This window comes from Amblyraja radiata, chromosome 5, assembly GCF_010909765.2.
Source record: "Amblyraja radiata isolate CabotCenter1 chromosome 5, sAmbRad1.1.pri, whole genome shotgun sequence".
In the NCBI taxonomy this organism is placed as follows: domain Eukaryota; kingdom Metazoa; phylum Chordata; class Chondrichthyes; order Rajiformes; family Rajidae; genus Amblyraja; species Amblyraja radiata.
Window position 1 is genome coordinate 101,830,658 of NC_045960.1, and position 21,219 is coordinate 101,851,876.

The 21,219-nt window shown below is 42.6% G+C and overlaps 1 protein-coding gene across 1 annotated transcript in view; it reads left to right on the forward strand.

The window, feature by feature from the left end:
- col19a1 (collagen type XIX alpha 1 chain) overlaps positions 1–21,219 on the forward strand; it is a 344,957-nt gene that overhangs the window by 111,007 nt on the left and 212,731 nt on the right. The window contains exons 10-12 of the mRNA XM_033021894.1: positions 7,623–7,676; positions 14,709–14,762; positions 17,971–18,006. Coding sequence (XP_032877785.1) covers positions 7,623–7,676; positions 14,709–14,762; positions 17,971–18,006 — 144 coding nt within the window. The remainder of the gene's footprint in view (positions 1–7,622; positions 7,677–14,708; positions 14,763–17,970; positions 18,007–21,219) is intronic.

Here is a 21,219-nt window from a genome sequence, read left to right on the forward strand (position 1 = left end):
GACTGATTCCTGGGATGGCTGGACTTTCATATGAAGAAAGACTGGATAGACTCGGCTTGTACTCGCTAGAATTTAGAAGATTGAGGGGGGATCTTATAGAAACTTACAAAATTCTTAAGGGGTTGGACAGGCTAGATGCAGGAAGATTATTCCCGATGTTGGGGAAGTCCAGAACCAGGGGTCACAGTTTAAGGATAAGGGGGAAGTCTTTTAGGACCGAGATGAGAAAATCATTTTTTACACAGAGTGGTGAAGCTGTGGAATTCTCTGCCACAGAAGGTCGTTGAGGCCAGTTCATTGGCTATATTTAAGAGGGAGTTAGATGTGGCCCTTGTGGCTAAAGGGATCAGGGGGTGTGGAGAGAAGGCAGGTACAGGATACTGAGATGGATGATCAGCCATGATCATATTGAATGGCGGTGCAGGCTCGAAGGGCCGAATGGCCTACACCTGCACCTATTTTTTATGTTTCTATGTTTCTATTACAACAAACCATTCACAGTGCATGGATACAGGATAGGAGTGTTGCGAACCAAATACAGGCAAATGGTCCAGTATGCAGAATTGTGCCAGCATGGACAAGATGCACCAAGGGGCCTGTTTCTGTGCTGCACAGCTCCATGACCTTACTTGAGATTGATCATCAGCTATGATCGTATTGAATAGTGGAGCTGGATCCAAAGCCTGCTTTTCATTGTTTAAGTTTTTCTTTGAGAGGGACAGTAGGGATGTCCACTCGTTTCTTCTGTAGGTTCCTGCATGAGAGAACGTTTGTATTAAAATTACCATGAAGTATGGGGTAACTCTACAGCAGAATATACAGTACCACCACATCTGTCAATAGCTTCTTCTCTGATTGAGAGCACCTAGCTTCTAAAGTATATGCTCGACATCATCAGTCTGTGACTGCACAACTGCAGTAAACATCCCATTCCTAAAGTTAAACATTGGATAGAGAGTCCAATATTTAATCTTGAGAAATTAAAGCGCTCTATTTGGTATAAAATATTTCGATAGTTGAGAAAATATGCATGAGTGAAATAAGTTTCAATAATTTTGGATTCTTGTTTCATTATTGTACTTCAAAGAATTGGTTTAAAATATTCAATTTTAGATTTAAAATCACATAAAACTATAAATACCATGTGCTGTATGAATGGCTGTCTGGTTTAATTGACATGAATCATTGCTAAGAGTGAGGATTTAAATTGATTTATGCTCAAAGTACTGATTTAATAGAACAATGTGGTACCTTGAATGCTGTATATGTCACCAGAATACCATATCTATTTTCTAAAATTGATTCCTTCGTGTGCTTTGTGCACTAACAGCATGTGAGAATAAGCCGTGGATATTGTATCACAGCAATGACCAACTAATCAAAACAATAGGATAGAAACAATTTTCTCTGTGTACGTTGCTGTTCGGTGTTATCTTCTGTTCTCTACTCCCAGAGCATATTTCCCGCCCCTCTTCATCATTCCCTTTGCATCTGGCAGCATTAAGGTGTTGTTAACAGATTATTTCAGCACATCACCTGAACAGATTACCATAATTGAAGAGAGCTCTTTGGTGAGAAATCAAAACATCAGATTCCCAGCAATTTTGGCCAATTCCTATTCAGTCCTCATCAGATCTTTAGAAGCAGGCACTTCCAGCTAGAGATAGTGTATAGATTTATCCATTGATTCATACAAGATGGAAAAGAGATCCTTTGGACCATTGAGTCCACTCTGACTATCATCTATCCATTTACAGTAATTCTGTTTTCCTACATTCCCATCAACTCCCCAAATTCTACCATTCAACATGAACAGGAGGGGCAATTTACAGCAGCCAACCTATCAACCAGAACATCTTTGGTATGTGGAGGAAACCAAAGCAGCCGGATGAAACGCATGTGATTATAGTGATGGAAGCGAGAACATGCAAAATCCACACAGACTGCACAGGAGGTCAGGATTGAACCCAAGTCAATTCAGCTGTGAGGCAGCCATACTAACCACTGCACCCCTCTGGACACTCCATCCATCTAAAGATTTCTGGCTGGTTCCGTATGCCTTAATTGTTGTAGGGATTTTGCTTTTATCAAAAGCCAGATCCTTTATCATTACTTTATTTTACCAATCTGCCCTCTAATTATTATTAATGTTTATTATTAATGTTTTAAGTTTTATGTGTCATTCCTAACTGTCACTATGTCATGTTGTCACTTGTGGGCGGAGCACCAAGGCAAATTCCTTGTATGTGAATACTTGGCCAATAAACATGAATTAATTCATTCATTACCAATCTATAACTGATGGAATATTGATAAATATGAATATTATTGCTGAGAAATCTGATTTAATATTGTCTGCTAAAAGGTTTAGGACATTTATCCTTAGTGCCCAATCAGCCTCTCAGATTTCTCTCCTGCGCACGCCGAGGGTAGTCACTCTGGTGTGGCAGCTGTGGGCACTGTTGCACATCCAGTATTATCTGAAGGATACTAATAAGTGAGTTCGGTATTCCGACTGCGCATGCCCAGGTCATAGGTCACAAGCGATAAACACGCTCGGCAGCCGTGCCACGGCATGCACATAGACCTGCGCATCATCCGCAGCCAGGATCGATCCCGGGTCTCCGGTGCTGCAATCACTGCCGAACTGCCACTGGACATCTCTGTCCCCTCCCGAGTGCCACCCCTCATCCGGGGCAGCCTGAGACATCGGGAGTCAGACGGGTGCGGCGGCCACAGCCAGCGCGGAGAACCAGCGCTATATCCAGCTCAACTCTGCCTGTCTCACCGGGTTAACATACCAGCCCTGTCTGGACTTACGGAAACGACGGCCCAGGCTTACAGCCAGCGCGGAGAAGCAGCCCTAACTCCATGGCTCCGGGCTGGTGTCCCGTCTGACTCCCGACGTCTCTGGCTGCCCCGGGACGGGGGCACTCTGGAGGGGACGGGGATGGTCCAGTGGGAGATCGACAGCGATTGCGGCGCCGGAGACCCAGGTTCGGTTCTGACTGCGGATGAGGCACAGGTCTGTGTGCATGCAACCGCACGGTTGCAGAGAGTTTTTATCGCTTGTTAACTTTGATAAATCCCATGATTTCTTGCATTTTTTGGAATACCGAACTCGCTTATAGCATACCTGAATAGCATATCTGAAGAAGGGTCTCAACCCGAAACGTCACCCATTACTTCTCTCCAGAGATGCTGCCTGCCTGAGTTATTTCAGCATTTTGTGGCTACCTTCGATTTAAACCCGCATCTGCAGTTCTTTCCTACACTAATAGCATGCCTGTCAGGATAACCGGGTGGAACTCACATTTAATGGCTTCTAGCAATGAAGATTGCTTTTCAATAAAAAGATGTGCCTCACTGCAAGGCACCACATGATGCAAAGTGTAACTAATGCCATACCTGTCATGCAGGATTGATTAGCCTATTTCTTGAGTTCTTGGCTTCTGCTGAGATTTCACCTGCAGATTCCTATTGTCCAGTCAAGTCAACTTTATTTGTCACATACACATACAAGATGTACAGTGAAGTGAAAGTGGCAATGCCTGCGGTATTGTGCAAAACAGCAGAACAACAGAACAGAACCAGTATTTGCATTTAAAAAAGGACCTAACAGTAATTACGCCCCGGTGAGATCAGAGTTAACAGTCCTGATGGGAAGAAACTCCGTCTCATCCTCTCTGTTTTCGCAGTGTGACAGCGGAGGTGTTTGCTTGACTGTAGCAGCTGGAACAGTCCGTTGCTGAGGTGGTAGGGGTCCTTCATGATATTGCTGGCTCTGGATCTGTACCTCCTGGTGTATAGGTCCTCCGGGGGGGGAGGGAGTGTAGTTCCCATGGTGCATTCGGCCGAACATACTACTCTCTGCAAAGCCTTCCTGTCTTGGGCAGAGCTGTTGCTAAACCAGATCGAGATCTTTCCGGTCAGGACACTTTCTACAGCACCAGAGTAGAAGGATTGAAGGATCCTCAGTGAGACTCTGAATTTCCTCAGCTGCCTGAGGTGGTAAATGCGCTGCCTTGCCTTTCTCACTAGTGCAGCTGTGTGTGTTGTCCATGTCAGAGACTCTGTGATTTGGACTCCCAGGTATTTAAAGCTGCTCATCCTATCCACAGTAGTCCCATTTATCCCCAGTGGCAAGTACGTCCTCGGTTGTTGTGCACTTCTAAAGTCCACAATCAGCTCCTTAGTTTTAGTGACAGTCAAGAGGATGCTGTTGTTCTGACACCAGAGTGCCAGGTCAGCCACCTCCTCCATGTAGGTCTTCTCATCATTATCGGAGATCAGGCCCACCACCACTGTGTCATCAGCAAACTTGATGATTTGGAGTTGGAGCTGAACCAGGCCACACAGTCATGTGTGTACAGGGAGTACAGTACAGGGAGTATAATTTGGATGTAAATCATTTTATTAGCTTAGACTGATCATCATGACTCCAACTTAATTCCAGGAGGGTTTCTTCATCGTTGTTGAATGTGACTCCTTTGGCTCGTCCTGCGATGTAATCCTTCATCCTTTGCATGTGCATTTATCAATATATTAAAATGTGCGTTACTCTCAGCTACATTGGCCATATCTGTGATCATGGTCCCAAAATGTTAGGGCCAAACCTAAGATAAGAGCTGCCCTGAGGAAGGTGGATTGTGTGCAGAGAACGGAGTGGATTTAGCGAGTTGCCATTTATCAGGGTTTAATGGGAGCAGAATTAATTATTTCATAAGCAGTGCATTTGGACCTGCAAAGCTGCATGGAATACAAATGGGTGTTTATTGGATTGGTGTGGTGAAGCGAATTATGTACTTTAGAGGGAGACTGAATGCCTGAATGAAGGTGGAGAGTTTTCAGGTGAATTATCTCTATATGAGAGACTCTGTAATTGTGCCTGTTTTCCCCCTGCACACGCAGGTGATGCTCTTCAGAAACATCCTCCTTGTAGCCATCATTGCCTTATGGGCCTGTCCCACTTAGGCGACTTCTTTGGCGATTGCAGGAGACTATGCGATCGCCACATGTTCGCGGGTGGTTGCCGGGGAGTTGCCTTCACTCCCGCATTCTGGTCGCCGCGAATTATTCAACATGTTGAAAAATTAGTGGTGACCAGAATGAAGCCACCATGGAGAGTAGCGAGAAATCTCGTGCCGCAAGAGGTCGAAGGTTCTAGTAGGTTCTTGAAGGTTGCAGCCGGTGCTGACCGGTGAATTTCATTGGCTAATTGGGGGAAAAAAAATGTAAACAGCAGTTTTCAGAACCAAGGATAACCGACTGGTAATGTTAAATGTCCACTGAGCTTCACAGCCGTGTATCTCTGGCTTCTTAAAAGTTAGCTCCACTCCTCCTCCCTCCTTCTCCTAACCCCTCTCCCCCCCTCTTTTAAAGTACTTATCATACACTGTGCTTTAGCCGTCTTAATTACAGCACCAATCTTCCTGTTCATCACGGTGTGTGTCTGTATCACCTTGGCTTTGCACCATGTGAATTTCACTCAGACAGCGCTCCCCCCGCTTGCCCTGTCCCCTGCCCACATAACAGGCTGGTGAAGGAAACGATGTGTTCCACTCTGACAGTCGCAATTCCAGTTGCCGGTTTTTCAGGCGACTGCCGACAACTTGACGGTCACTGGCAGTTGCCTGAAAAATCACCTAAGTGGGACAGGCCCATTACAGCTTCAGCTGAGCCTCTGACTGTGCTTCCAGGCTTTCGGTCTCTAAGTCTCTCAGCTAGTCTTCCTTGGAATTGGCTGTGTCCAGAATATGCAGCATAGGGTCCACTGCAAAGAAGTACCTGCAGCCATTAAGTATGTACTGCAGGATACCCTCACACTGATGTCAGTAGCAGAATGTATTTTGTAGAAATCCAGTGGCATTCTTCACTACTATTCCGGTTGTTACTGGCTGCTGTTGCATCATTGCTCAGGTCACAAGGATTGTGTAGTCACAAGGAATTTCAGATGCTGGAATCTTCCGCAAAACGCCTGCCTGGTCTGCTGCGTTCCTCCAGCACTTTGTGTTTTGCTCAAGTGTTCTGTCACTCTTATTTCTCAGATGCAAACCTCAGACAGGATTATGCATTGGAGTGGCAGGCAATATGGACTCCCTAATAATTAAGTATTTATCAGATCCTCTAGAAAACAAGGCATAGGTCATGAGAAAACTAATCTCTTGTAAGATTAGGGTAAGGAAGCCCTTTTGGAAGATCTCTTGGCTTTTCAGGGAACTCTTGTTACTATACGTGTACTCACAGGGAGCTTGCATCTTGGAAAGCTGACAATGCTGGCAAACCCCAGTTGCTGAGATGCGACTTGCTTTTCACTAAAATCAAAATACATTAAACCATTTATCCATGATTATGCAGCGTAGGTGAATGGTGTAATGCTACAGTCAGCAGAAGACTGATGTATGACTCTGACCAATGGGAGCTACCTGAGGCCAGGAAGCCGAGATTTACTGCAGCCGAACTGGAGAGCACCATGGACAGTCGCTCCACAGATGCTACAAATCTCTGTGGAGACTGCCTTTGAAAGCCAGAGCATGCATCCAACATTCACATTTGTCTTAAAGAGGTCCAGATTAAATTTAATTTTGACGAATTCTTGGTGCACAAGGTTTTGAGTGCCTCCTGCCCCAAAGTCTCCAACCATTCTTGAGCAACCTGTGACAGCTAGTACAAAGCTGTCTTGCATTCCATTCGCCCTCCTAACTACTTGCTGCACCTTTGACTTTTTTGCAGACCCTTTGTCCTTTATGCACTAGGGCCCCTCGCTCTCCGTTTCCTGCTAATTGGTGAACTCCTTATCCATGCCAGCCCCATAATTTTTCGTGTCTCTTTTCTGTGGCACCACACTGAATGCCTTCAGGAAATTCAAGAACCACTTCTATTGGTTGCCCTTTATCCACTTTATTATATCCTCTCAAAAGTCCAGCAAATTTGTCAACCACAATATCACTTTGATATAAAATTTGCATGATTGTCTTATGATTTTCTAAATGTCCTTTTAATTGTCTCCGTAATAGCAGGTTCTACTTTTCTCCCAACAATAGGTGTAGCTAAAGAAAAGACCCAATGTGCTGGGGTAACTCAACGTGTCAGGCAGCATCTCTGGAGAACATGGATAGAATAAAACATTTGAATTCAGAATCTGAAGAAAGGTCCTGATCTGAAACGTCATTGATCTATGTTCTCCAGAGATGCGGCCTGACCTGTTGAATTACTCCAGCGCTTTGTATCTTTTTTTGTTAACAAACGTCTGCAATTCCTTCCATCTCCATAAGTGCTGGCTAACTATTTTGTAGTTTCCTGCATTTTGTCTTCCTTCTCTTGTGTGTGTACATTTGTAGTGGTTTTACATTTGCATTTTCCAATCTTATAGGGGAATTTAGGTAGATTATATCCAACATGTACACCATTGGTCCCATTTTAAGTAGAAGCCAATCTCTAGAAGACAAAGTCGTAAAAATAATTAGAAGTACCAACACATTTGTTGTATTTAACTTGATTTGCTAATTTGTCGAATAAACTACCCTGAGCAAATAATTGAAGCTTGTGTTTTCTGTATTGGATGGTGTACATCTAGAAGCTTTGATACACTAAGTAATTTCATATATTTTTTCGTTATTCAGGGTGAGAAAGGAGATCTTGGAGATGCTGGGCCACAAGGTTTATCTGGAAGAGATGTAAGATCTTTTTGATTTTTTTTTTAATGAAAAATTGCTGTCTGTTGAATCTCAAGTGTACATTGCATTTTCTAAATTATAACAATGGCTTTTATCTACAATTGCACCACTTTTGCCCTGCGATTATGAAAAAAACATCAAGAGGATACGGGTCTATTTTTCCTACTTTTAAGAAGAATTAGAAATGTAGATTGTCTCATTACCAATATGGTAACTGATTATTTAATATCTTGAACAGGTATATGCAAGGGTATGCAGCTGCTGAATGATCCAACAATGGACAGGCTCTAGTTATGTGATTGAAGTAAATTATGTTGCGTGTCAGCAAAGTGATGTATACTTTTATTCTTCTCGAAATTCTGTAGCTCCGCTCTCAATCCCCATCCCCCCCCCCCACTCGTAACAAGGGCAAAGTCCCCCTTGTCCTCACCTTCCACCCTACCAACCGTCACATACAACAGATAATCCTCCGACATTTTCGACACCTCCAACGGAATCCCACCACTGGCCACATCTTCCTATCTAATCCCCTTTCGGCTTTCCGCAGAGACCGCTCCCTCCATAACACCTTGGTCAATTCGTCCCTTCCCACCCAAACCACCCCCTCCCCTGGTACTTTCCCTTGCAACCGCAAGAAATGCTTCACTTGTCACTTTACCTCCTCCCTCGACTCCATCCAGGGACCCAAGCAGTCCTTCCAGGTGAGGCAGAGGTTCACCTGCACCTCCTTGACATCTATTGCATCCGATGCTCTAGATGTCAACTGCTCTACATCGGTGAGACCAAGCGCAGGCTTGGCGATCACCTCTGCACAGTTCGCATTAAACAACCTGATCTCCTGGTGGCTCAGCACTTCAACTCCCCCTCCCATTCCAAATCCGACCTTTCTGTCCTAGGCCTCCTCCATGTCCAGAGTGAGTCCCTCTGCAAATTGGAGGAGCAACAACTCATATTTCGCTTGGGTTGTTTACATCCCAGTGGTATGAACATTGACCTCCAATTTCAGGTAGTTCTTGCTTTCCCCCTCCTTCCCCTCCCCTTCCCAGCTCTCCCACAGCCCACTGTCTCCACCTCTTCCTTTCTTCTTCCCACCCCACCACCCCCACATCAGTCTGAAGCAGGGTCTCGACCCAAAACATCACCTATTCGTTTGCTCCATAGATGCTGCCTCGCTGGCTGAGTTTCTCCAGCATTTTTGTCTACCTTATACTTTTAAGATGTTTGATTTGTTTCTGAGGAAAACTGAATTGCAAATATAATTATTTTCTGAATGATAAGACGGCACTTATCATTATTTTTAATTGTGGTGGAAAATCAAAAGTTTTTTCCACATAAAGTATAATGGGGTTGTTGTATTAATCAGCAATAAATTAAAGAGTGTCGTTTAGCTATAATCTGTTCTCGACATGAAGCCTTGGGAGCAGCTGTGCAATTGCTGCTCGGCAATTGCAGCTATAGGGGTTCTAATATCAAGGGGTTGGATTTCCCATCTATGGCATTCAGGCCAGGTGACAAACACCCATCTTCTCTGACATTCAGCTGAAAATTGTGACAGGAATGTGGACACCGGGGGCGAGGATTCAAGCTGTGACTCACCACCCCCCAAAAAAAGTAGAAGGCAATGCTGGGAAATTTGCTGTCAGGGAAATTGGATCATCCTGGTCTCTGTGTCAGGTTCTGCAACCATAGTGTAGGTAAGGCCTGAACCTTTAAGGACCCCTCAGATGAGCCTGCTTCCTTCCATTAAGGCCCCTCATCCAATTGATGTCTGCACTGTTTTACAGTGAGCTCCAGTGATTTGAACTCCTGTGTTGCGGTGATGAACTGCTCCATGTCCAACAACTGTCATTTGTTGGTATGATTCAAAAGCAGCTATGACATCTGATTCGAAGATAGACACAAAAAGCTGGAGTAACTCAACGGGACAGGCAGCATCTCTGGAGAGAAGGAAAGGGTGACGTTTCGAGTCGAAACCCTTCTTCAGACGGCTTGCCCTGTGTAACAAATATCAAAGGAGAAACAGGTTCTCATCAAGAATAAATGGTCACAAACCATATCATAATATTCCAATGCTGCCTCTTCAATTATACAGAGAACTTTTTATTTAGGAAATTATCATAATCTAGCTGATAGTTATCCATAGAAACACTGTTTTGAGACCTCATTATAGATTCTATGTCTAGGTTGACAAGAGACTATGTGGCATACAGCCAACCACATGCTAGTGTAGTGCATAGACCACAGGACAATTTTTCCACTTTGCTTCACGGGCTTTGACTAGGCTACGCAGATTATTCACCAGTTGCCATATCCCATTTTCACCCTGTTGGAACATTACTCACCTTGGTAACAATTAGATTGAAATCAATGTACTGTACAGCAATTAACCAATTTATCTCAATGGACCCAAACTTTGTACGTTCAAGAGAGATTTATTGTCATGTGTCCCTAATAGGACAATTACATTTTTGCTTTACTTTAGCACACCAGAACATAGTAGGCACGAATAATGAGATTCATCCCAAGGTCATAGTCAAAAATTACTGAAGCAACATCATGAAAAGGGCTGCAGATAACGCCTTAGTAAATCATAGGATACAGTCATGAAGATCAGAAATAGGCCCTTCAGCCTACCAACTATGCACCAACTATCACATACCCATTTACATTAATCCTACATATTATTCTCCACATGTTCCCATAAATAACCCCCCCCCCCCACACATCCCTAGATTCTACCACCTGCTTACACTCGAGGGGCAATTTATAGTGGCAACTTTTCCACTGGCCGATTAGCCGACTAATGTATTTGAGATGAGGGAGGAAATCCACACAATCAAGGGAGAACATGCAAAGCTTCACACTTGACAGCAGCAGGGGTCAGGATTGAATCCAGGTCGCTGGAGCTGAGACAGGAGCTCTGTAAGCTGCTCCACTGTGCCACCCCCAAAAGTCAACAAAAGGAGCTCTTCTACATTCTCACAAATTAGGAACAATCAAATAAAGTAAAGATCCATTTATGAGTGAGTAACCTTTGATGTTTGCTGGATTAAAGACTCGGGATTCTTTGAAACCATTTTACTCTGGCTAGATTTCTGACGTAATTGCTTCCATGACGTAATTATTTCCCATATATTTAACCCTGTAATCGTCTGCTGCTTTGAATGCTTTTCCACTATTGATTACCAGGTGAAATAAAACAGCACTATCCAACCATGAAGTCTGAGTACTAAGGCATTGGTTACTACTTTATTGCCGCAATTAAATGTCTTATTTAATCATTTTGATTTTGACGGCGGAAAGAATACATAGAACCCAACTCTCTCCAAATGCCACTGCATATAATTGCATATAATTGTCAACATGACAGTGAAATTTAATGAGTTAACACAATGGATATATATTTATAAAGCAAAGCAATTCTTATGCCTTTTCCTTAAATATCTTGCTCTTTTTATTGGGACACGGAAATTCAACATGTCTAAAATCATCTCAAGACAGGGAATTTATACACCCAACATTTAGTTCTGCTCTCACTCCGCCTCGACCCAGACAGAACAAGTATAGTTCCCCTGGTCCTTAGCTTTCATCGCACCAGCCTTCATTCATCTCACATTCTACAACATTTCTGCCACGCATGGACCAGGTGACCATTTGGCTGAGCAATTGGGCTTGGTCCACCAAGGCCTGTTGGATCTCCTGGTTGCTAACCATTTTAATTCCCCTTCCTATCCCATTCTGACCTCTCTGTCCTGGACCTCTTCTGTTGCCAGAGTGAGATGACATGCAAGCTGGATGAACAGCACCTTGTGTTCTGCTTGGGTAGCTTGCAACCCAGTGGCATGAACATTGAATTCTCCAACGTCCCTTTCCACAATACCCCTTCTCTGGTTTCACATTTTGTGCCTCGTCTCTCCATATCTCGCAGCCTTTTGTCTTCTTCCCATAACTGACCTTTGTCCACCCATCCGCCATTCAAAATCCCTCTTATCTGATTCCACCTATCACTTGTAAGGCTTTGTTCCACCCCACCTTTCTTTCAACTTTCAGGCTCCTACCACAATCAGTCCAATGAAGTGTCCTGATCTGAAACGTCAGACCTATCCATGTTTTCTAGTGATTCTGCTTGACCCGCAGTGTTAGCCCAGCAATTTGTGTCTTTTTTTATGTACCAGCATCTTCAGTTTACATATGCCTGTACCCAACATTGCTGTTGTGAGAGCTGACTGAGTATATACATATCCTAATAATAGATAGACAGACAAATGTGCCTATGGTCATGCTTTATGTGCCAAGTGACAAAATAAGTCCGCTCTGGAAGCTTCCTTTATCTCTATCTAAATGGTGTGAAATAACTTTAGCTGCGTATTTCTGGTTCGATGCAGGCCAATTAACATATTTGATTGTCTCAGTAGACAGCCTGTCTGTTTGCAAAGCTATCCTTTTAATTTCAAGCTGATTACTGTTTACAAAGCACATTAGAACAAATATTCTGAAGAATAGTCACAAATTGCTAGAGTTAAAGCCCTGTCCCACTGTACGAGTTCATTCAAAAGTTCTCCCGAGTTTGCCCTGATTCGAACTCGGAGAATTACGGTAATGGCCGCTCGCAAGCACTCGGGGCTGTTGTGGACATTTTTCAACATGTTGAAAAATCTTCACGAGTCTTCCCGAGCTTACCGCATTTACCGAGTACCTGCCATTAGCGTTACGAGCCGCTAAGAGATGTCCCCAAGCTCCGACGTACCCGCTACATTCATTCTACGTGCTTACCACGAGTTTGATTTTTTTTTTTTAACTTGGGAGAGCTCTTGAATGAACTCGTACAGTGGGACAGGGCTTTAACTCAACAGGTCAGTCAGCATCTCTGGGGAACATGGATTGGTGACGTTTCAGGACCCTTCCTCAGATTGATTGTGGTTCTTCTGATGCACCGCAATCAGTCTGAAGAAGGTCCCGACCTGAAATGTCACCTATCTACATTCCCCAGAGATGCTCACGAACCTGCTGAGTTACTCCAGCACTTTGTATCTTTGTAGTTAACCAGCATCTGCAGTTCCTTGTCATAGAGTCATACCGCGTGGAAACAGGCTCTTCGGCCCAACTTGCCCACATTGACCTCTTCTGAAGAATGACTCTTGTTTTGAATTAATGTCTGTAACTTCCAGATCATTTTATAACCCCTGAATAATCCCCAACACACATACAGTTAATCGCTCAATTTAGGCTCTAACTACCTGCTCCAGTCCCAATCACTATCCGTAATTCTTGGGGTGGTCATAGGCAACTTTGTTGAGCTTCCAGAGTCCAGGACTGGTTCTGCACTACTAATGACCAGGGTGAAGTTATTGCTTCCCTGGCTTGCTAATGAGGTTAGTTATATTTTTTGGAGTGGCCCTCCGGAAACTTATTTTCACTTGACCAATTGGATGACAAGCTGGGAGGACCACTGCTAGTCAAAGAATAATGAGTTTGGGTGAAGATTTGAAAGCAACACTCCAAATAAAATGGAGGCAAGAGGTTCCAAAGAGTCTGTCTCTGTTGTTTATCTTTCCCTGGACAGCCACTTATGTTGAATTTTGGGTGGTATGAGGATATGTCTGAAAGCCACCTTCGGTCTCCGAGGAAGTTAGTTAGATTGAGTGAAGGGAATGGAAAAACATTGTGTCAGCAGACAGTAAAGGATCAATCTAGTGAGCATAAGAGGGAGGTGTTCAAGAATTTTGGAAATTAGAAGAAGAGACCACATTCTAGGATGAAGAACCCTGGTCAAAGAAATGGAAGTGGAAGTTGGACATCATGTTGTTCCCGGAATTCATTAAGAAGGAGTCACAAAGATGAGCAGGGAGTATGCCTGGTGCCCAGCTTCATTACTACTCTCTGTGAAAAACACTTGGAATATGTCTGGTCATTTATTTTGGGGGTTTTTAGGATCCTGGTGAGATATTAAAAGATTGATATTATTTTCAAAGAATATAGGTTGGATAAAGTAAACAGAAGTTTATATAGTGGATTAGCTCCACCAAAAAACAACACTTGCATTATCCATCAGGTTATGAATAGAGCCCCAGATGCACAAATAATTACAAGTTTGACAAGCCTCTATGTAGGGGAAGCATAAACCACCAGATGGCTCCTAGATCAGTTACAGAAACTTCTCCTTGATGCATTTAATTATTCAGGAAAATAGGAACAATATTTTTGCCATTCATCCCTAGGAACATCTTCTAGTAATTGTTGAAGATGTAATTAGTAATTGTTGAGTTAAAACTGAAGCCTGTTTAATCACCTTTAGTCTATTCTATAGCCTTAATACTTTATCCAAGTGATACTCTTTCCATCTATTTTGAAACCAACATGATTCTGGTATCGTAGAAACAAGGAACTGCAGATGCTGCATTTGCTTCTTTCTGGCAAAGATCATTTCGGATTTCACATTGTCTGAGAGAGTTCTTCCGTCCCAAATATATATTAGTAATTTCAAGATTCTGTCACCTTATTTTTGATACCCTCAAAACAAAAAATAGTTTCACACTGTTGCTTGTGTTGGAGTAAAGTATCTTAACATTTTTAGAACTTTGGTGGAGCAATTTGGTCATGTTATCTTAATGAATCACAAGCTGAATTTATTCTTCTTAACTAGCCCCTCCGTCCTGAGTTGCTTATTATTCAATTTCTTACTTTTGCATATCTTCTCTCAGAGCTTTAATGCTATTTATTCCTTTAAGTTTTTTATCGGCCCTTCTCAGCACATCTTCCTTCCCTGTATTTCACCTTCACAAAGGCATGTATTTTCATCCATGTATTTCAGTAGATGTTTACATTTAAATCAAAGCTTAGATATTGTTTAACAAACACAGATTTCTACTTGGATTTAGCTTTGCTTTAGTATTTCTTAATTTGCTTGAATGGTTTTGATAATACTTTAGTTTAAATGCCTGAATATTGTGTGATTTAGAGCTATAATTAAAAAACAATCAGCTTACAGCAGAATAAAATGTCTGATTAATGCATTCTACTTCTTTCATGCAGGGTTTAAAGGGTGACCCTGGTGACACTGGTCCAGCTGGTGCAAAAGGTGAAAAGGTGAGTGCCATCTGAAATTTCTGTAAATGCCAATGACAGGTTAGAAATTTGTGACGTGAGCTGAACATTTCTGCCACAAAAGACAAGCACTTGGACGAGATTAAGTTTTTACAAAATGACTGGACGTGGTGCAGCGGTTTTGGCTTGTTCAATGATGTTCAACCCGTGATATCGAATTAGTGGCCATTTACAAAAATCAGTCTGCAAAAATGAATGCCAACTCACTTTCTTCCATTTTAGACACTGCACAACTTAAAGTGAGCGGTTAATGAAATGGGTTAATGGTGTTTATCTTGAAAGAGGACGGAGAATATTAGTCAAATCCATGTTTACAAGTGCAAACAACCTAAATGCAGCATTACCAGTTATTGCCAGGCTCAAGAATTAAATTGATATTGGAGAGAATTGGAGCTATTCAGATTAGATTGCATTAAATGTGGAATCTCCTGAGAATTTATATTTAATCATTTATTGAATATTTATGAGCAAAATAGTGGTTGATCAAGTAGTAAGGAACACTGAGATTCATTGATGAGAATTAAAATACTCTGGAGGCAACATCTGGATGGATGAATAGCATGTGACATTCAGTATTGAGCAATATATAGCATGCACGTTCTAAATTGGTAGATAGTAAATAAGATTATGCAATGAAGGATATAATCTTTCAAAAGACAGAGCTTGAGGATGCTACAGACCACTCATTGAAAACATCCCTGCAATGTGAAAACCAATTGCCAAGTCAAATGGAATGAGCTGTGTGAACAGATGCAGAGAATATAAGTACATGGGAGTAACATGACTCGCCTGTAATGTATTAGTGGGATTATACTCGGATTGTGTCCAAGTCTAGTGACTTTACCTTCATTGATGCAGTGGGACATAGTGAAATATCAGTAAAAAAGGACAACAGTTTTAAAATCTCAATCAAATTAATGAAAAAAATAGAAGGGGTTAAATTTCTCCTTTAAACAAATTGTGCTGCTTCATCGAGTTACTAAATATTGAAAAATAAAACAATAGATAGATATAATAAAGAGGGATAGCCGCTTGCTGCATAAAGTCCTAACATTGAAATAATCACCGAGGATTCAGTAATTTGCACTAGACAGTGAAATGAATAAAGTTACTTTACAAAGGAAATCTTGGAATGTGGAGCAGCAACTAAGAGAAGGCATGGATAAGAAGAGAGACTTCAAAATTTTGAAGGTCGTGAGAATGGCATTGGTGGGGCAAAGGTTTACTGCAGATATTTTATCAATGAGTCTATGTGTGGTCAAGTCAGGTAGGCATTATCTTTCTGTTGGTGAGTCTTGGCCAACTCTCACTGACTAACCATAGTTATTGACATGCCCTTGGGATCCTGTTAAGTATTAACAATCAATTAATGATTTCAAATATTAGCGCACACATGAAGGCCTGAACACTGGCAATCCAAGTATATATACCCTGCAAAATTACCCTTGGACAAACCTTGGAACTGACTACAATCCTTGGAACTGAATATTAATTTCCTTAGGTTTTCATACAAATATTCATGTGCTTGTTGGAACCTCCTGAAAATGTCAAAACACTCCTTGAGGATATTCCTAGCAACTTGAGCTATTATTAACATGCTCTTGGTTCCTTGTGTAAAATATTAACGGACACCTGGAATCTGAAGAGAATATAAAAAGATGAAAGGCAGATTACTATCTAAATGGCGTCGTTGGGCAAAGGGGAAATACAATGGGATCTGGGGGTCCTTGTACATCAGTCTATGAAAGTAAGCATGCAGGTATAGCAGGCAGTGAAGAAAGCGAATTCTGGAATTCTCTGCCACAGAAGGTAGTTGAGGCCAGTTCATTGGGTATATTTAAGAGGGAGTTAGATGTGGTCCTTGTGGCTAAGGGGATCGGGGGTACGGAGAGAAGGCAGGTACGGGATACTGAGTTGGATGATCAGCCATGATCATATTGAATGGCGGTGCAGGCTCGAAGGGCCGAATGTCCTACTCCTGCACCTTTTTTTAATGTTTCTAGCCATCCTCCGTGGCAGAGAATTCCATAGATTCACCACTCTCTGTGTGAAAAAAAATGTTCTCATCTCGGTCCTAAAAGACTTCCCCCTTATCCTCAAACTGTGACCCCTTGTTCTGGACTTCCCCAACATCGGGAATAACCTTCCTGCATCTAGCCTGTACAACCCCTTAAGAATTTTGTAAGTGTCTATAAGATCCCCCCTCAATCTTCTAAATTCTAGCGAGTACAAGCCGAGTCTATCCAGTCTTTCTTCATATGAAAGTCCTGACATCCCAGGAATCAGTCTGGTGAACCTTCTCTGTACTCGCTCTATGGCAAGAATGTCTTTCCTCAGATTAGGAGACCAAAACTGTATGCAATACTCCTGGTGTGGTCTCACCAAGGCCCTGAATAACTGCAGTAGAACCTCCCTGCTCCTATACTCAAATCCTCTTGCTATGAATTGCCAACATACCATTCGCTTTCTTCACTGCCTGCTGCACCTGCATGCCTACTTTCAATGACTGGTGTACCATGACACCCAGGTCTCGTTGCATCTCCCCTTTTCCTAATCAGCCACCATTCAGATAATAGTCTATCTCGTGATTGGGGATGATCAGCCATGATTGCATTGAATAGCGGTGCTGGCTCGAAGGGCCAAATGGCCTGCTCCTGCACCTATTGTCTATTGTCTATTGAAAGAATAGAGGTTGCAAGGTGCACTCACACAGAAAGTCAGTCTCATCTGGGGTACTGAATTGCCCTTGCACAAATGGCAAACACTGTTCTGAGGCTTAAGGCCCATTGCTCTGAAAGGATTGAGGCTCCTCCAATGTGCTCCATTCAACAGAATCATTTGTTTCGTCATGTTATGGATGGCATTTGTCAAACATTGCTCCTCATGTGAAGCATCACGAGATGGATTTTTAAGTGTTACTAACAGACAAGCACCATTGGAGTGCTCTGACGTTTATCTCAAATGAAATTGCAGCATGTGTCCTGCAGACTCCAACACATGCTGTGGTTCACATTACAAGTTATAGACCAGAACGACCTTTCTTTTCAACTTTCTAATTTAATTTAGTATGCTTTTTAAGCACATTAGTCATAGAATTGTACAGCATAGAAACAGTAAAAATGAGCTGCACGTTGACCAATTAGTTCCCAACTAATTATACTTTTGTTTTTATTATTATTGTTTTTATTAGGGTGACGTGGGGCCTCCTGGTCTTCCTGGATTATACGTAAGTAATAGGTGCCAAATATCCAATTAAAAGAGTCTGTGATGTGAGATAGGTATACATTAAGGTGGCGCTCATCAGATCTATTTTAAGAGAAAATGGACAAGTATTTTAAGATGGGGAAGATGCAGTGTTGTCGCCAGAATAGAGGAGAGGGATTAGTTTTGGATTACTATAGCAAAGATCTGGTAGAGGCACAGTAAGTCAAATGTAACATTTACTGCACACTGGATACAACCAATGTACTCAGTTATGATCTTCCCTTCGAAATGAAACGATGAAAGTGACCAAATAATTATTTGTACTTTATTAACATCAGCTTAATTATCTTTCAGCAAGATATCCTGGTGTTGAAAATGAAACAAATCTTTCAGAAATAAAATCAAAACAATGCTGGAAATATTCAGCATGTCAGTTAACATTTATGAAGAGGCAAACGGAGATAATGCTTAAAAATTATGACCTTTCATCAGGAGGTCTCATGAAAAATCGTTGATATTGAATCCCGTCTGACCTGAGTATTTCCAGCATTTTCTGACTTTTTCAAATTTCCAGCATCTACTGTATGTACTGCTTTCAGTTTTCTAGAGATATGAGATTTACAGTGCCTTTGCTATTCTCATCAGGGACTACAAATCTTAAATCGATATATTTGATTTCCCACTTTTGTGTACATGGATTCTCCCATGATTGTTCTCCCAAGAGAGAACATAGATTCAATCAGTGCTTGTGATTGTATCATTGTTGAAAAATTGAGTAATTTCTGCAGCAACTCTATGGAGTTGTATTAGAGCAGTGATATTGAAGGAACACAAAAATTAGCCACTCTTCGCGATTTAGTTCACAATTGTGTTTTATCTCACTCTGGAAAAGAAAGCCAAGTCAATTTATATTAGAATAAGTATTACTTATTAACTAGGTGTTTATGTCAATGACTTTTCTGGCTTTGGGCTCTAGTCAAATAGATGAAAAGATGTTTGAAACCCTGCATGTGTTTATTTTTAGTAATATCCCAGAGTAGGGGAGTCTAAAACTAGAGAAGATAGATTTAAAATGGGAGGAGAAAGACTTTAAAATCGGACACCATCTTCACTCAAAGGTTAGTGAATATATACAATGAAAAATGAAATATACAATGAAAAGTTCCGAGAGTCGATCTGCCATTTTTCGCAACAGTTAAAAACAGCATATAATCCTCCAACATTTTCGCCACCTCCAACGGGATTCCATCACTGCCCACATTGTATTGTATTGTATTGTATTCAATTTATTGTCATTATCTCATATTAGAGACAACAAAATGAATTTTCCTTACAGTCAAGTAACATAAAAAGAAATAATAAATAAATAAAACATATTTAAAAAAAATTTTAAAGCACAAACACAGAAGTCCACGACACAACATAACCACAACACAACACAGTGGCACCAAAGTTGAGGAAGGTACCATAGTCCAGCCAGCCTCCCTGCCAATCTTCCCAGATGTTCACCCGTGGTCGGGGCCTCCCGAGCACCCGCAGTCGCCGCCACGGGCGGCCCGATGCTCAGACCCTCACGCCGGGAACGATGGAACCCCGACGGAGAACATCCTCAGCGGCCCGGACCTCCAGATCAGCCACCTCCCACCGGAGTCTTCCCATCTCCACCACTTTCTGCTTTCTGGAGAGACAGTTCCCTTCCCTGGTCAACTTGTCCCTTCCCACCCAAAACCACCCCATCCCCAGGTACTTCCCCCTGCAACCGCAGGAGATGCAACACCTGTCCCTTTACCCCCCCCCTCAACTCCATCCAAGGACCCCGATAGTCTTTTCAGATGAGCCAGAGGTTCACTTGCACCTCCTCCAACCTTATCTACTGTATCCACTGTTCCAGGTGTCAACTCCTGTACGTCGGCGAGACCAAGCGCAGGCTCGGCGATCGTTTCGCTAAACACCTCCGCTCAATCCACCTTAACCTACCTGACCTCCCGGTTGCTCAGCACTTTAACTCCCCCTCCCATTTCCAATCTGACTTGGGCCTCCTACATTGTCAGAGTGAAGCCCAGTGCAAATTGGAGGAACAGCACCTCATATTTCGCTTGTTTAAGAAAGAACTGCAGATGCTGGAAAAATCGAAGGTAGACAAAAATGCTGGAGAAACTCAATGGGTGTGGCAGCATCTATGGAGCGAAGGAATAGGTGACGTTTCGGGTTGAGACCCTTCAGACTGATGTGGGGGCGGGAAGAGGAAAGGAAGAGGCGGAGACAGTAGGCTGTGGGAGAGCTGGGAAGGGGAGGGGAAGGAGGGAGAAAGCAAGGACTACCTGAAATTGGAGGTCAATGTTCATACTGCTGGGGTGTAAACTGTCTAAGCAAAATATGAGATGCTGCTCCTCCGATTTGCGGTGGAACTCATTCTGGCCATGGAGAAGGCCCAGGACAGAAAGGTCGGATTAGGAATGGGAGGGGGATTTGAAGAGCTGAGCCACCTGGAGATCGGGTTGGTTAATGCGAACTGAGCGGGGGTGTTGGACGAAGCGATCGCCAAGCCTGCACTTGGTCTCACCGACGTAGAGCAGTTGACACCTAGAACAGCGGATGCAATAGATGAGGTTGGAGGAGCTGAACCTCTGCCTCACCTGGAAAGACTGCTTGGGTCCTTGGATGGAGTCGAGGAGGGAGGTAAAGCGACAAGTGTAGCATTTCCTGCGGTTGCAAGGGAAAGTACCGGGGTAGGGGATGGTTTGGGTGGGAAGAGATCCCACCACTGGCCACATCTTCCCATCTCCTCCCTTTTCGGCTTTCTGCAGAGACCGCTCCCTCCATAACTCCCTGGTCAATTCATCCCTTCCCACCCAAACCACCCCCTCCCATGATAGACTTTCTTTCAGCTGCAGGCCCTTCTAGCTTTTTAAGAACAGAATGTTCAGATGTGAACAAGAGTGATGGGATGTCTTCATGTTTTTATGGAATCGGTGGAAGGATTTTTGGAATTTTTGGAGTTTTGGAATTCTTTCTGACAAATTGATTGCAGGAATATAGATTTCGAAACCTAAAACTCTAATAATCATTTTAAGAAGCAATGTAAACAAGAAATACTAATGGAATTTTTCCACACAAAAGAGCATCATTAAAATAAAGATACAAAGAGATTTGAAGGTAATTTATGAATCAAAAATTGCTTTATGCTATTTTGAGAGGCCTGGTTGCATAGTTATGTCAAATTCCTTTATCTGCT